The 16,957-nt window shown below is 40.8% G+C and overlaps 1 protein-coding gene across 2 annotated transcripts in view; it reads left to right on the top strand.

Moving 5' to 3' along the window:
- CNTNAP5 (contactin associated protein family member 5) overlaps positions 1–16,957 on the top strand; it is a 307,196-nt gene that overhangs the window by 124,257 nt on the left and 165,982 nt on the right. For both annotated transcript variants that reach the window (XM_030018519.1, XM_030018520.1), the window contains 2 exons: positions 7,055–7,202; positions 15,826–16,029. In XM_030018519.1, the coding sequence (XP_029874379.1) occupies positions 7,055–7,202; positions 15,826–16,029 (352 nt within the window). The remainder of the gene's footprint in view (positions 1–7,054; positions 7,203–15,825; positions 16,030–16,957) is intronic.

Raw genomic sequence — 16,957 nt, 5'->3', positions numbered from 1 at the left:
TGTGCCGGTGGTTTTGAGGTTCTTGTCAAGGATGGATGTTTTGAAGAGAAAAATGTATCTGCTTTTAGGAAAGAAGAAAAGAAACACAAGCAGAATAGAGGCTTCTCTTTCTGAAGGTAGGATAGGCTTTAGATTAGCTAGAGTCATAGTGTTCAACCTGGAAGGGAAAACGTGAGCCTGGAAACAGGCAACTCAGCTCAGAAGGCTGTTAACCAGAAATGACTGGTTACCTTTTCTCATGAAGACCATGGTGCATTAACAGGAAAGACAGACGTGAAGTAGGAAGAGATGCTCGGAGGCAAGCGATGTGCTAAGAGGACTCATCCTGCCCTCCAGCTTCCAGTCCCTGGACCAGGCTGGCAGCTATTTCCTCTTGGGCTCAGATTGAAACCTGCTTATATCAGTGGAAAAGGCTCATGTTGACTCTCCAAAGCAGGCAAGTTTTTTGTCCTTGAAGTAAAAAATGTACTTCATTTTTAGAGATTGGTTGAAATAAAACTGAAAGAAAATTTAACTTGCCTTTTGAGAAAGAGAAGTGAGAAAACACAACGCATAGGTTTGCCATTCATGTGCCAAATGTGGCTGCATGGTATGTGAAAACAAAGATCTAAACTGCAGCTCTTTAAGGAGCCGAGCAGTCCTTGTCGTTCTTTCCTTCTCCCCATGGTCTTGGGCCCCTCTAATAGCAAAAGGATTTTTAAGGCCACATGCTGAAAGAGGGCAACTCCCAGGGGCCAGGTCCTGCCATGAACCCCAGTGCTGGAGAGCTGCTCTTAACACACCCTTCAAATGAGGTGGAGCTTTTAGCAGCTCCCAGTCTGGACACGGCAATTGAGATGACAGCAAAGCCGTTTCACTATGTTTCTTCATGACAAGATATTAATAGTTCTGGCTTGATGTGTTGGGCAGGACTTTTTCCATTACATAAACAAAGCAACATTTTTCACTGTTGACATGCACAGTATGTAGAAAAGGTGAAACGTAAAAAGAACATTTAGACTTTGAAGTTGTATTTTTTTTCTTCCACATTTTTCTCTCTCTCTCTTTTTTTTTTTTTTTTTTTACATCTTTGTGTATTTTTTTTTTAATTTATTTTTTTATTTTTTTTTTTATCTCTGTGTTTTTTATTTTTTAATTTTCATTGTTATGAAAAGTCACCACAAGCCTGTCCAGGCCCAAGGTGTTGCTAGCAGGCACTGATGCGGTATAATTGTTCTGTGAAAAAAACCCTGTAGCATCCCATTAAAATCAGAGGCTGCTGAGTTTCCATATGGTGCGTTTGTGGCTGTATTGTGTCTTTGTCATGGTAGGTTTCAGTCTCTTTCCACTCATACAAGCAGAGATGTGGGACCCCCACCATAACTTGGTTTCAGTCACTGGCTTCCCCAAACCCTGGATTTAATACCCACTCTCAATAGCTCCACTGAGTTGCATCCCAGGTAATAAGAACTTGAGCAGAACTGAAATCCTGTTGCCTCTGGAGAAGATAAAAGCTATCCTTGAGTCAGAGTTTATTTCAACCTAGAAAATGTGAAAAGCTAGGCAATGTTTTCTCCTTCCTGTTTCAGATTTTCATGTTGTTTCTTAGCTGGAAATTCATGTTTTCTTTAAAGTGCATATATGCTCAAATATTTGAGGAGGTCCTAGGAGGCATACACCAGGAAGCATGTTCTGTATCAGAGTGCTAACTCCTTATCTCCTGATCTTTCTCATCATAGTAAGGAAGTTTAAAAGAGAGAATGACATTGTTTTTCTCTTAAGTATTGCAGTTTTGGGATTTATGACAGGCTTAGCTGCTTTTTATCTCACTTTGGTTCCTTCACTAAGCTTCTGGATAGCTTGTATTAAGTGTGCTTCTGTCCTTTCTTTAGGCACTGGAGGCAGCATACTGCGATGTCATGGGTGAGATCTTAAGGTGGAGTGTTCTTTTTTGTGCTTGTATTTCTTTTAGTGAAGGTTGAAATGTTGTAAATTGCTCACATCTGTGTTTGTGCCCTCTGCACATTCATAATCTGATTTTTTTTTTTCTCCCCTCAGCTCAGTTCATCAGAATAACTTGGGCAGAAATGAGAGTATTCAATACGTCTTAAAATATCTCCCCTAGAAAGTAGTTAACCTCAGGTCCCCCTGCTCACCGTTCAGGGTTGATTGTGCCTGTGTTGCTGCTTGCATACTCATTTTGAACCCATCCCATTACCTGCCTAACAAAGTGGGAGAGCAAAATATATTCAGCAGAGTCATTATGGGAACTACATTCTGCAGCTCTGTAAATAAGTTGCCATTTGCTGTGCAGAGTGTCTGTGCAGGGGAGACTGAGATAAAGTCCTGTGTCCGATGCTATCTTTTGAATTGATTAGGCTTTCATGAGCAGACACTTTTCTTGCACCCAATTTCCACTTGTCTGTCTAAAGGTGGAGATCGGTTTAAGAGTTTGGCCAAAGGGTGATCTAAAGTTTAGCACATCAGAACTCACTGGTCTGATCTGGCATAGATCTGAATTAATACATGAGGTAGAGAAACAAATGTGTGTCTGCAGGGTTATTAAACAACTGTCATGTTTCACCACAGTTGTGTGACATTTTCCTGAACTGCCCTTGAACAGCTTTGGGGATCCCTCTGAATGGGAGAGTTGTATAAACAGCCCATTCATTTGAATTGTTATGTATCCTGAGGGAGTCATACATCCAAATTCCAGGTAATGATGGTGGTTTTGAGATTTAAACTTCCTTTGAAAGTTTTCTTTTTCTTCTAAACTGGAATTTTATTTTGTTCCACTTCAATATAACCCATGAACCGGGTGGGTTGACCATTGGGAAAAGTGTTGTATATGCTTGTCTTGTTCTTACTCTTCCCTACGTGCCGACAGCCACTGCCGAAGAGGTAGCACTGGGCTGGTTGGACCCTGCTCCAAACCACTGCAGCTGTTCTTACCTCACCTCTGCCTGCCAGTGGGACCTGCCTTTGCTGGCTCATAAAAAAAGCCTCATAAAATATTACTGTGGTGCCACGCTCTGTGTCACAGCGGGGCATCACGCAGCCAGGCATCGTGAAACAAGCTTCGTCCAAGAGGCAGCCCTGCCTGTGGCAAGCTGTTAACCTTACAGCCACTAGCACCAGGGAAAAGTTTTTGCCTTCAAGAAGGTGGTGGCAATATTTGGTGCTAATGGAGCTTTTTGATTTATAAGCCCCATAGAATGCCAGAAACAGAATTTCCCAAGTAAATCATCAGTCTGTTGTGTTTACAGTGCTTGTAAGAAACCACAGATTTCAGCGTTATGCTCCCTCCTAGAGCAACTATGTTGCATGGGAAATGGCACGTGGGTGCTTTGTTTTCTTTGCTAGCTTGTTGTTTTGTTCCTGTGAATTAATTCCTATCAACAACAAGTTGTAATAGAGGCCGTTTCTCAAGAGGAAGTATTTCTGCCATTCTCACCGATAAGTTTACTGTTAATCAATATTTGAACCTCCAGGGCTACGGAATCTGGTACTGCATCCTTGTTTCACCTTCTTTAATGGATGGATTATTTCTGTGTCAGCTGTGGATCTAAGTTTTCAAGTGACCATCTGTGGCAATTGGTGTTATTCAATCAATGGTCTACAGCCCACAGGTGGTCCATAAAACATTGGAAGGTGATCTGTATAGCAGTGGGAGTTGGAAGTGAAAATCAAAGCAATCCTAAAGGCATACACAGTGACGCCCCACAGTTAGCAGAAAGCAGTGGTGTGCCAGCTGCATGCAAAACCATCTCATAGGCGCAGATCGATGGGTACAGCATTGCCTGTGGATTTTTTTTTTTTTCTACAAAAAGTTTCATTGGCTCTTTGGTTATTAGAGAAGCTTGAGAAACACTGCTGTAAGGGATGTATTGGACTTTTGAAGGGTTTATTTTTACCGACATGACTGTTTCAACGTGGGAAGGAAATTTTTTACATAGCTGCACATCAGGCTTGGAATCAACTGATTTGGAGGCTGGATGTGGGTAATTCTGGCTCTTCCATGGGATGTTGTGAAGGAAACTTATCCAGCACAGATGCCTGCGGGTGGGCACCTGGGTCTGCTTGTGGATGGTGGGGTACAGCTTTCTCTGTTTTATCCGGCAAAACCACAAAGCTCCTTTGATTGCACAGGCAGTCCCTGAAGTGTGCTGTACACACCATCTGCCTGGAGGCAGAGGACTGCCTCTGCGTGTGCGAGCAGCGGTGACGCTCCCATGCGTTGTGCTTGCGTGTGCGGTTGGCACAAGCTTTGCAAAAAAATGTCTTTACAGGTTTGCCCTGCGAGAGAAGAGTCAAGACTGCCCTTAGCAACAGTTAGAGGTAGCTGTGAACTGCCTCTATGGTTTTCCAGTGGCCACGAGGGCCCGCTGATGACAGAGTGCCACGGTGTGCCGGCACAGGCTGCATTCCCACCTGCTTTCCAAGCAGGAACGCGTGGGCTGTTCAGCACACAGTCGTATTTGCAAATCACCTGCTTGCCATTACTTTGTAATTGCAAGGAGATATTTCTAGAGGTGCTGTGCTTTTCAACTTGCTCTTTCTCCCAGAATGTTTAATTTTTTTATATAAGCCAAAAAATGATTACCTTGTGGGCCTGTGATGCAATATGCAGTATTGACAGCCTTGTGTATGAGAATATTATGAGAAAAAAACAACACAGATGCTTGTTTCGCAGTATTGCTGCATTAAAGTGTACTTTTTCTTTTGTCTCTTAATTTTCACCTTTCGCTTGCATTCTAGTCACTGCATTTAAGCTTTTCTTCAGAATTGGGAGGACTGGAAACTCTTTGCTCCCCCTCTGTTCTTCTTCTTCTTTCTTACTTCTTTCTTTTTAATCTTATGAAAGGTGAGATTTTTACATAATCACGGGATATCAAGAGGATGAGCTTTCTAAACAAACAAACAGAAAACACCACTCCCATTTATCCATCTTATGTATCCGTGAGTGTCTTAATAAAAATGTGAGTGCTGCCACAGCTCTGACTGTGAGACTTACTCTCTGCTGACAGTTTCATTACTGAGAACAACAAGATTTTTCACTTGAAATATGAGGAAAAAAACTAAAATACTCTCTGCTGGAATTTGAATTTGGCTCCTATCTGGAAAGCGGTACGAATAAGCCCAGGACATCTTGATGTGCTACTTGCGACACTCCTCAAAACATATCTGGTGGGCAGATCTGCTGAACTGCTGTATGTGGTTAACTTTGAATTAAGATCAGCATGAATCCTCATCCAAAAAATTTTAATTATATAGTATAGCTGAATTTGTGAGAGGTTAGTTAACCATCACAGAATACTTGTAGAAAACAAGAACTTGTGCATAAAAAGTTCAGAAGAAGAGATGCAGGATAAGCAAAGCTTTGGGGACAGCTGGGATAGCTGAATTATATACCCTTTTCAGCCTGATAAGCACCTAATAAAAATAATTTTACAGATCATATGTTTTGAAGGGTGGTTTTTCACTGAGGTAACTGGGGTTGTGAGAAATCATTTCAGTAAAATTGTTCATCTTCAGAGGCAAGCAATACCAGCAATGAAATGCACCTGCAAAGCATGTTTTATGAATTGAGATGTGTGCTGTCTTTTGCATTCATGACTGGGTGGAAAATAAGGCTTATTGCATATAAGAAAATTTTCCCAGGTTAGAGTTTTTAAGGTGAAATGAAATAAGCATGGTATAATTTCAAAGTATTGTGCCTTAGAAATGTTCAAGGATTTTTTTTTTTTTTATTGAATATAGTTCTAATAAAACAATAGCACGCTGGGTTTAGTAAAACAAGAGCACACTAAATTTGAAGTTTTACAGAATTTTTAACAACATTTGGGAAAAAGTTGGAACGCTTGCATTTGAGTAAAAATTTAAACAGCTGCTAATTAGTCCTTTTTTTCAGAGTGGAGATGAAACCCCCAATCTCTTTAACTCATCCTTTGGCCACCAGGAATGAATTGTAGGTCTACTTTACTGGGGTTATTCCAATCTGTGCTTGCAGTTGCACTGCGTAGGTGAATGGTGCCAACTTTTGAACTGCAGAAGCATTTAAAACTGGTATAACATTTTGTGATGAAATTTCATATTTATAAAGAGAAGGACCTCTTTTACAAATACGGCCTTCCTGTGAGATTATTTTTTTAAGTTCTGTCTTTGGTTTTCGTGTTTTACAAAACTGTTAGCTTCAAATTTAAATCCTAGCTGAGTTACTCAAATATTCTGAAGATTGAGGGAAGTCTATGATACATGTAGACCAATGTTACAGAGTAAGGGTGTAAAGATGAATTGAAAAATCTTCAGGCAGGATCAGAGCTTGGATGCTTGTCTTCAGGTTTGTCTTTGAAATCCTGCAGTCATTCTTTATCCATGAGAGGATTTCCTCTTGTTAAGTGATAATTCTGAGTAAGTCCATTAATTTTGGCTTGCAGTTGCAGGCAATTAATCAAATGGGCAAGAAAAAAAGTTAAATTATTATTGTTTGCAAGCTTTAACTCTCTTGGGTGAAAACACAGTCAAAATGCTGACTCTCCCATGTACTGGCTCAGGCTTTCATCTCTTCCTGTGTCTTGCTTGAGTTTTCTGTGGCATATCCAGATGTACACTTTCCTGTTCATCTTCCCAGGCTCTGGCCAACCTCAGTGCCTTGTGACCATCTTTTTCTACTACCCTGAGTGCACCAAAGGCTAAACTGGGCCCCATCCTTCACTGCGCTGAAGGGACTGTGTGTATGTTAGGGGCTGATGGAGTATTGTGGTGCGCAGGAATATCCTGGCTTTGGAGAAATTATGCAGCAGCTTCTCTAACATCCCCATCTACAACCTGCTTTTGTAACTCCCTGTATACGTCCCCCCACTCCGCTGAGGTGCTTTGTGTGCTGCTGTCTCCCTCCTTTCCCTCCATAAGGGACACAGAATTTAGAAGAAAACTTGACAATCCATTTCAATAATTTTGAGTAATTTATGAGACTGAGAATCAGGAAGAGGGGTGGCAGTTCACAGCCTTAATTCAGAGTGCTGCATTCACCTGTCAGTGCTACATGTCTCACCAAGGCTCTCTGTCCTTCCAGGTTTTCACAGGGAACAGCAATGCTGACAGTGTGGTTCACCACAAATTTCTGCACTCCATGAAAGCCCGCTTCTTGCGCTTCATCCCTCTGAAGTGGAATGTCGGTGGGCGAATAGGACTGAGAGTTGAGGTCTTCGGCTGCTCCTATAGTAAGTGGCTACATCTTAATCCACATTTTCTCAAAGAGTTTTTTGTTGATGCTGTCAGTGCTGCGGGAGGGATCCAGCACAAGTTTTACAAGTTAAAAGGTAATGTGAAATACATAGCCATCATTTATTTTTTCAGTAGTTGTTCATGCCTTTCTGCTCAGGGATGTGCTGGCCCATCTAGCTCAGCTGCTGAAGCTTTCTCAGAACTGAGCCCACCAGAGAGTAATTTGCTGCTGCTTGCTAGTGCAAGGCAGTCAGATGCTGCAAAACCTCCTGCTCCACTGGAGGGCACAAAGCTACTTGGGATCTTTTGTAGGGCTTTATTTGGGAATGGTACCACCTTTTGCTTAAATAGTTCATTTTTGGTTTTAAGGCAAGTTAACTAGTTGTTGAAGGAAGTGCTGCGGATTGTGCAGCTAGTACTGCTATTTGAGGCTGATGACTTTATAGCTCCAGAGAGAAGAGAACTCGCCTGCTGCCTTTGCATGAGCGTTTTCTTTGGCACTCTTCATAACGCGTGGTGATGATCCTCCAAGACATGGTCTTCAGCGCTTTGTCACATGGGCTTTGGAGCAGCCTATAGACGTTGCCTTTGGGCATTTCGGCCACATAGTTATTGTACTGCTGCAGATGTATGACCTGTCACCACAGAAGAGTGCAAATGTAAAGAAAAAGGACCAAGGTTACTCCCTCGCACAAAACAAAAACAAGTCCACAAATGAGGAAACACAAGTCTGGTATTTGTTTCTCAGGTGGCTGTAGGTTTATCTCTGAAATGGTCAAGTGTGACTTGAGACACTGAGACAGGTGAGATTTTGCTGGGGAGACTTCAGGGGATTAACAGCATTTTACCAGTAAGTTCAACATGGTGTGGCACAAGTCACCATCATGTGACACTACTGTACTTGTACATCTCTCCATTTAGCTTAGGTCCTCATCTGCTCCTGCTGGGTGCAGAAATGGGTTATAAGATAATAAGCAGAAAAACTCCTATTTAGGAATAAAAGAGCAAGTGTCTTAAACCTTTTGATTCACACAATCCCGTTGAACAGGGACACAGCTCCGGGACTCTTAGTGGCCTCATCACTACACTCGGGTTGTAGGACTGATTCACATGATTTCACAGGAAGATCCTTGTTATGGTCTGTGTGTAGATCTATGTGTAGGTCTAGAAGATCCATTCAGCTTTTTTTAAATGCTGCTTCTCCATCTACTTTGATGCTCAGGCACTGTGGACTATTATTCATTTAAGTATAGACCTGCAACAGCCTGGTCTGAATGGAAAGTCACTAGGGCAAGAGACCTTTTCCAGCCCTACCAGTGGACATGGAAACTGAAAACTATAAATCAGAACCAACTGCACTTGATGACATCATACCAAAGCAGCTGTCTCATCTGTTTTCAAAGAGCTTTCTTCTGTTAATGATGACCAAACCTCTACAGCGAAGAGTATAGTCTAAACAGATGTGCAACAAATAGAACTCAAACTGAAGGTTGAATCTTTTATAGCTGAATGTGTTTTGGTGCTACTCTGTGAAATACTACACGGGCACTACTTTCGTGTCAGATTGTGGTCGTATCTTCTATGATACAAAGAAGACTTCAGAGTCACTTGCAGGCTGAGTTTCCTTGCGCTTCATCTAAGTCTTCATCTTTGTCCTGTACCCTGCAGTTACAGGAAATAAAAATGGTTGTGCAGAGTCAAGGTATGAGATTGAAGCAAGCCACAAAAGAAATAAAGGGATTCATAAAAGTTTTACAGAGTGTTGAAATATTCATTCCGTTTATATAAATGTGCCATTCAGATTTCTCCCTGGCAAATTGCATATGCCAAGCAATACCTGTCTACAGGTTTTGCTTATATAGTTTTGTAGTCTTGGCTACTCCTAACCCAGCACTGTACAAAAGATGTTTGATCATTTATAAAATGTCATCTTTACTGTTACACTGACAGACTATCTGCAGCAGATCCTGAGCTGGTGTATGCCTACATAACTGCATTTTGTAACGTTTGACAGCATAGAGTCTCATCCACCATGTTCAATTCTGGCACAAGAAATATATTAATAATTTGAACAGAGTTTTAAAAAATGATCAAAAAAAAAAAATCACAAGAGACAGGCTGTTGGACAAGCCAGGAAGGACATGGAACTAGAAGAACAAATATCCCAATGTGCACCATCACTAAGACATAACCCTTCATGCAAGTGTTTGTGTTTATATGAAAGTAAGGTTGTGTGGCTGGGAGTAGGAACAGCATTATAGTCACCTACCTTACCAAAGGCCGCAGCTGATATAAATTCACCTGTAAGAGCCTAATTCCCAGTTATGCCCAATCCTCTTCAAGCTGTTGGAATGAGTTAAAGGCTTCTATAGGTAAACAAACCCAAAGTTTTTGATCTTAAGTCCACTGAAGTTGAAGAAAGAATTTCCACGGGCATTTAAGCTTTGGATCCAGTCCTGAAGTGTAAGATAAAAAGAGAACTTGTGCATGGGGAACACATATGAAGCAAATCCTGCACAAACATACAAGTGTGACTGCGGGGTTATTCCTACCTCTAAGCCTACTTGTAGAAGCATGTTGAAATTCAGATGATGCTGGACTGCTGGCTGTCCATTCCACTTTTCAGGCAAATGTTGCCCCAGAAGCACAGCACCTGATTTGAAAACAGAGTTGCTTTATATTGATATCTGGAGCAGAAAACTGCAGAAGTGAAGTTTTCATTTACAGACAAGCTGGAGATCTTTTTTGTGTGAGTGGCAGCATTTATTGTTTGGCTGAAACAAAAGTCTGGGGACACTGACAGCTTAGGCCATCTGAATTTCATGTGCTGCTGCACATCTGTTAAAACCCTGGGACTACTGCCAAACATGCAGCTGAGCACCTCACTGTGATGCACCAGGGTGTGTAAAATAGCCTGTGGTTCCTTGGATGGTCTCTGCTCACATCAGCTCCTTTTTAACCTTGCATATTTGAGCAGAAGATGACAGCTGTAGGAGAGGTTTGTGGCTTCGCTGCTGCTTAAGCATTTTTGTGATGGCAAGGTTAGGTGAATGTGATACTCCTGGGTCAGCGCAAGGCTCTGATCTCTCATTTTTGGAGCATGAGTGTCCTGTGCGGCATGCTCTGCCGAACAGGTTCCAGGAACGCAACCTTGTGCTAAATTTTAGCAAATGCAGCTTTCAATGATGACTGTTTAGCAGGGAGCGTGTGGAAGGCATCAGGTCTTGCAGGTCACCAAACACTCTGCCAGGACACAGTAACAAAAAATACTGAAGAATCATATTAGTGATTAACTGCTATGTGCAGTGGATGCCAAAGTGGCTAACTTAACATGTGATTGCACTGTACTGCTGAATGGCACTCACTGTTGTTTATTGCTCCTGCTAGAAGTAATTTACTACTATGAATTTATCCCCCATGCTTCTCTGTCAAACAAGACAGCTTTCATCTTTCTTTTTGTTTTCCTTCCCCCGCTCCCCACCTTTTCCTTTTCACCCTCTAATTGGGTGCCAGTTGACATTGTTTCTTTGGAACATAAACCCATGATTTTTACAGTAAAGCTCTTTCAGACACATGAGTGTGCTTGACCCTATCCCATACCGATCGAAGTTCCTGTGTGTGCAACAAAGCACTCCAAGGCCGTCAAATCAGCTGGAATTCACAGATGACACATGCTAATTGTTGTTTACTTTCTTACACAGAAAGTATGTATTTAAATGAAAGTTAATTACATTTATTTTAAATTCATGTAAAGATTCCATCTCACATCCTCAAAATAGGTACTGAAATAGGAAGGAGATGATCTTGATCTGAAAACATATGTTGATGTTTCCCTTTCAGAAAAGGATTTATGATGAGTTAAATGGAAATTTCCATGCAGAGGTATGTGTAAGTTCTCACTGTCCTTTTGCAGCAGTGTTTCCAGAAGCAGTGTGATTGCAACAGATAACCAGAGCTGCAATAGAGGATGTGTTCAGACAAATGGTAAACCAATTGCTTTTGATGCTGGGGGCGGTGAGGGGGGAATGGGTATATCTTTATATTTTGGAAAAGTCTTGTTAGCTTAGTGTTGGAAAAAAATCTGCTGACACAATTGCTTTTATAGGATAAGATTTATAGCTGCATTGAAGATGCTGATCATATTCTATAACTGGTTAACAGCTCAAAATGCATCAGCAGAATCAGGTGTATGTGCAATGAACAGGCTGGGAAACCACAGGAGAAACAATGATAGGGTGTGAGACAGTATCTTCTGCTTTTGAGAGCCGAGTTCTTCATTTGCAGTTCAGGACACTGATTTCTCATCTCTTGCTGTCATTGCTTCAGGGAATTTGATCTGGTATTGTGCTTTTTGATTAAATGATATTTTTACTGGATCTTTTTTCATCTCTGTCTCCTTTTTTTTTTTTTTCTTTTTTTCCCTACCTTCCTCCATCCTCTCCTTTGTCTTCCTGTGAGATAGAAAAGAACACATTGCAGAGAACCACTTAATGTCTGACGATCATTGACCAGTAGTGTTTGTAACCAATTGCGTAAGATAAATACCCAAACAATTGCTTACCAAGAGGCAGACATAGATTTGTGATGGGGATAAAGCTGCACAGCAGAACAGTCACTTCTGAAGTGCTCATCCACATTCATCCTTTGGATTGCATGTCTGAGAGGGGTAAGGAGAGGGAAGTCAGGTTGCTTTAGACTCGCTCAAGTCAGTAGGACATGACTGGCCAGGAGAGACATCTGTTCAGACCAGGAACAGTCCAACTCCTCCTGCAGGAAGTTAAAGCTTCTGTTCATTGACGTAAATGCAAGACCAAAAATTCCTGTCTCAAATTGCAATTGTTCCTAGAGGATATTTTTGTATTTTGGAATAACTGTCAAGTAAGTGTTTACTTTTTCTAAAATCATTAGGAGGACTGTCTTTGTAAACATGAATGTATATCCTCTCTTCTGCCAGGAGCAGATTGCTGCACAAGTAAACTCCATGCTTTCACATTACTCCCAGCCTGGATCCTCTCAGCACAGCTGGTCCCACAGGTTGAGCTCTGTGGTCACATTCTCCCTTTTAAAAAAAAAAAAAAAAATTGTTGAATTAACCTGATAGTCCATCTTCAACTAACCGCCTGTGTTTCCACCCACCCCCAAGTGACTTCAATGTTTGGATCTGTGTTGGGAAAGGAAATTCAAATGGAATGACATAACCAGCACCCCTGGGGCCAGAACCTCTACTGAATTTCAGAAAAGCTTGATGAATGATTTCTATTTTATGGGAACTTCTTCACCTGTGAGCAGGATTATGTATGTACTCCTGCCCTCTGTACTTGGCACTGGTGAAGCTGCACCTTGAATACAGTTTTGGGCCCCTTGCTACAGGAAAGACATTGAGGTGCTGGACCATGTCCAAAGAAGAACAACAAAGATGGTGAAGGGTCTAGAGAACAAGTCTTATGAGGAGCGGCTGAGGGAACTGGGGTTTTTTAGTCTGGAGAATGGGAGGCTCAGGGGAGACCTTACTGCTCTATACAACTACCTGAAAGGAGGTTGTAGTGAGGTGGGTATTGGTCTCTTTTCCCATGTAGCAAATGATAGGACAAGAGGAAATGGCCTCAGGTTGTGCCAGGGCAGGTTTAGATTGGATAAATTTCTTCACTGAAAGTGTTATCAAGTGTTGGAAGGCTGCCCAGGGATGTGGTTGAGTCACCGTCCCTGGAGGTATTTAAAAGATGTGTAGATGTGGCACATAGGGACATGGCTTAGTGGTGGACTTGGCAGTGTTAGGTTTATGGCTGGACTCGATGATCTTAAAGGTCTTTTCCAATCTAAATAATTCTGTGATTCTGTATGTATTTACAGCAGAGGCATCTGTTTGAATTGTTGGTCAGTGGGGAATAACATGAAAGAAGCATCTTTTGCCCGATCTCACTTTTGATGAGTTTTGTAGCCTTGTTGATGAGGATAGGGTAGAAAAGTACCCAGGCTGAGTGAAGTCTGTCTTCAGGGAGCATAAGTAAACCAGCAGACAGTGCAGAATGAAACCAAATGTTGTGTTTTAGTTTGTTATTCCTACAGATTTGCCGAGACTTGTAACATTTCTGATCCTTGTTCTCTTGCTGCAAGTGGATTATGGACATACATGGACTAAATAAACACTAAGCAAACAAGCAGGTTTTCTGGAGTGACTGTATTAGAATTGTGCTATATCTTTCAATTTTTAACAGGAAGCCAACGATTTGTTGTCATGCAAACTGCCACTAATGACTTTTGGCTGCCAGTGTTAGCATTTATTTGACATATTCCCATTTCATTTGGGGCTATTTATTGGCCAGTGTACTCACAGCTGATAATTAGTGAAGCAGAACTTCTGAGAAACAGGTTTTCCTTTGTGTTATACTCTGTAAATGTCAGTGGTAGAGCTCTTCAAGAAATTGTATGTTATGCTGTGGCTTAGAGGAGAGTTAAAAACAAGGACTTAAGTGTGAATTCAGACTGGTTGAAGGCTTGGATCTTAAGAAGAGGAAGAAAAGAAGGCTGCTATTATGGCAACATTGAATCAGAGCTCTCCTACAGTATCTTTGGTTTTGAGAGCTTGGAGGAAAATCAACTTTAACTGCAAAATGCACTGGAAATCAAAGACTGTAACTTCTTTATAAGCTATTTTCTAATTCCTGCCTGTGTTAAAATGAAACCATTTTTATGATACACTTGCAATTTACTTTAAACAAATTGAAGCATTTAATGTAGCTAGGGGAAATTCATAAGGACTAAACTATGAATTTAATTCCCTTTATAGAAACTGGCAGTCAAGGTGTCAATAGAAAGAAATCAGCAATTCTTAAGGAGCTGTTTCTGAACACCTAATTTAGAAGTAAAAAACAGTAAAAGCAGATGGCGTGAATACTTTTGTATTCATGATACTTCCTAAACAAACAACTGTTCCACGTATGAGGCTAAACAGCATGTTATAATTCTGGCATCACAGAGAAGTTGGTCTTAGTTTATTCTGGAGTGATTTTTTCCCAGGGTTGAATTTCTTTGTAGTTTTATTCTCATAAGAAATAATCAGTTGCCTTCTGATTTGGAATGGAATCAGTTTTGGAGTGACAGAATTTCACATCAAATTTAAATTTTGAGCTCCCTGCAAGTTTGTAAGTGTGCCGTCAAACTTCTGTATAAACTGTCATATTGACATGCAGAAGTTATCAATGATCTAGTTTAAAGAAGAAAAAAAAGGAAAAAAAAACAAACCAACTCCTATTACTTTTGTTTTTAAAGAGGAACAAATGAAACTACCATTAATGCTCAAAAGGATAGAAGAACTCTCAAGGGAGCTTAGATGGCTTAAATCACCAACTTTAATCACAATGCAGTTGCTGACCTGGAGGTCTTGATTGTTTTGCATATGGACTTTTCAGTTATTTTTCAAAAGAAAATGGAAAACTGGTAGCTTTGGATTATCATTAATACACGTGGTTTGCAAACAAAGATAGTCTATGCTCTTTCTTCTTAGTTACTGTGAAGGTATTCTTTGTCTTTATGCATGTATCCCAGTACCTACATAGCTTAGTAAACCCTTGCTCAGATTCTTCATCGTCTGGTGTTTTTAATTCTTAATATTTTTCTTAACAATGGGAAATACCAATTGACAGATTTATTATTTACAAGTAGATATTTTATCTATAATTTATGCCAAATTGCATGTGGATAGAAATTGGAATTGAATTTACATATGTTGGTCACATGTTTGAATACAATGTATTAGTTAAAAGTATTTAAAGCTACCTGAAATGTTCTTGTTTTATATATATATATATTTTAAAGTTTTTTAAAAATACATTTTGCTTAAAATACCACTTTATAAAGCAAAGGCTGCTGCTGCCAAAGGAAATATTAATTGCAACTGAAGAATTGAAAGCTTGTTTCCTATCACAGTGATTGGGTTTTGGAGGCTGGCTGAAGGGGAAAGTATGTTTCTAATAGGATTTTCAAAGGTGTATAATCAGTTTAGATGCCCAGTTCCCATGAAATCCCTTCAAAAGCTTTTTGAATTGATGCTTGACTATTCCTGCCAGCCTAGTCAATTTGCATGCAGAAACATGGTTGATAAATGCCCATCACAAACAAGCAGCCAACCCTCAGAGGCTAAGATGCTGCTTATTTGGATGCAGAGGTGGATGCAGGCATGGCTGACACACAGAAACAGCTCAACAGATGCTTGTGAAGCTACAAAGAGAGGAGCGAGAACTGAAGTGTTCAAAGTAATAAGTAACATCCTGGGTGTGTTTCAGACAAACAGCACATGTGGCAAGGGATGTTCTGGAGATCTGAATATGATGGAAGGCACCTGTTCTGTTCTAAAAAGTTGAGTGAGAAAGCAGTCTTGCATGAGAGAGAGGAGGACAAGTGCAGAGGAGTTCTGGTATTATCCTAGTGTTCCCGTTCCCCAGACAGTGGGAGAGGATTGGAAACGAGTGAAATGTGGTTGCCGAGATGCCACGTACATCCTGTGGATGTACGCTTCTGAGAATACCTGGCTCCAAGTGATATTTGAAAAGATCCTGAAAAATACAGTCCCTCTCCTGAAGCTGCCCCTCCTTTTCATTTTTTCCATCTTCTTTCTCCCAGAGTCAGATATTGCAGACTTCGATGGCAGAAGCTCACTCCTCTACAGGTTCAATCAGAAGCTTATGAGCACATTCAAAGATGTGGTTTCCTTGAAATTCAAGAGCATGCAGGGAGATGGAGTCTTATTCCATGGAGAAGGACAGCGTGGAGACTACATTACTTTGGAACTGCAGAAAGGGAAGCTCTCCTTGCACATCAACCTGGGTAAGGGTAATTAGGGTTATTGGTTCACATATTATTGTAACAAGGATTGTCTTGATTTGCTTTTATAAATCTATTGTTTATATTAGGCAGTATCTAGAAACTCCAGCTGAGATCAACAAAACATGCTGTGTGCATCAGACAGCTCACAGCTTAAATACTGGTCAGAGAAGGTGGAGGGGGAAGCAAAAGAGAATAGACTTGATTGATGTCATGCAGGACATGATAGCTGAGCCAAGAAGAGACCTTAGCTCTTCTAACTAGTGCCTACCAAGGCTGAGCTGCTCAATGACTACTTTTGAAGTTCAGACCTTTGCTTGATGATGCATTCCAGCAGTGATTTTGAAGAAAAAAAAAAAAAAAAAAAAAAAAAAAGTTCACTTTCTTCCCCTTCCTCATTTTTTATTTTTATTGTTATTATTTTTAAGAATAGCATTCCCAGGAAGTTTGGTTTGGAGTGCAGAAGGTTTATTTTTGGTTTGTATCTTATTCTTTCCATTCTGTGATCAGAACTAAACTGAGAATACAGAACTTAAATGAAAATATTCTGGTCAAAACATTGTGCGCACTTGTATTGCTTTGTTTCTGGAGATGGTTTCAGTTGAAAACTGAGTATCTGGAAGGCCATCACTGTGTGATTATATTGGATCAGAGGCAGAGATGAAAGGCTGGCTTAATTTCTTTCTTAGAAGGATGCTTGCTTTTTCCTGGTGAATACACTAAAGCACTTTGATGATGGCAGGAGCTACTGTAGTAGGAGTGACCATATCCCCTCTCCCAGCCTTATTGCAAAATCTTTATTGGCTTCATCTGTGGGTGTCCCATGGTACTGGCCTCAGCAGTCTCTGCTGACTCACGTTTCTCATACTGAGGGGTTTGAGTTGGGCAGAAGTTTCCGCGCCTGCATTGCTGTACTTCGGTCAGCACAGGA

Source organism: Aquila chrysaetos, chromosome 6 (assembly GCF_900496995.4).
Source record: "Aquila chrysaetos chrysaetos chromosome 6, bAquChr1.4, whole genome shotgun sequence".
Taxonomy (NCBI): Eukaryota; Metazoa; Chordata; class Aves; order Accipitriformes; family Accipitridae; genus Aquila; species Aquila chrysaetos.
This window is presented reverse-complemented; position numbering and strand designations above follow the sequence as displayed.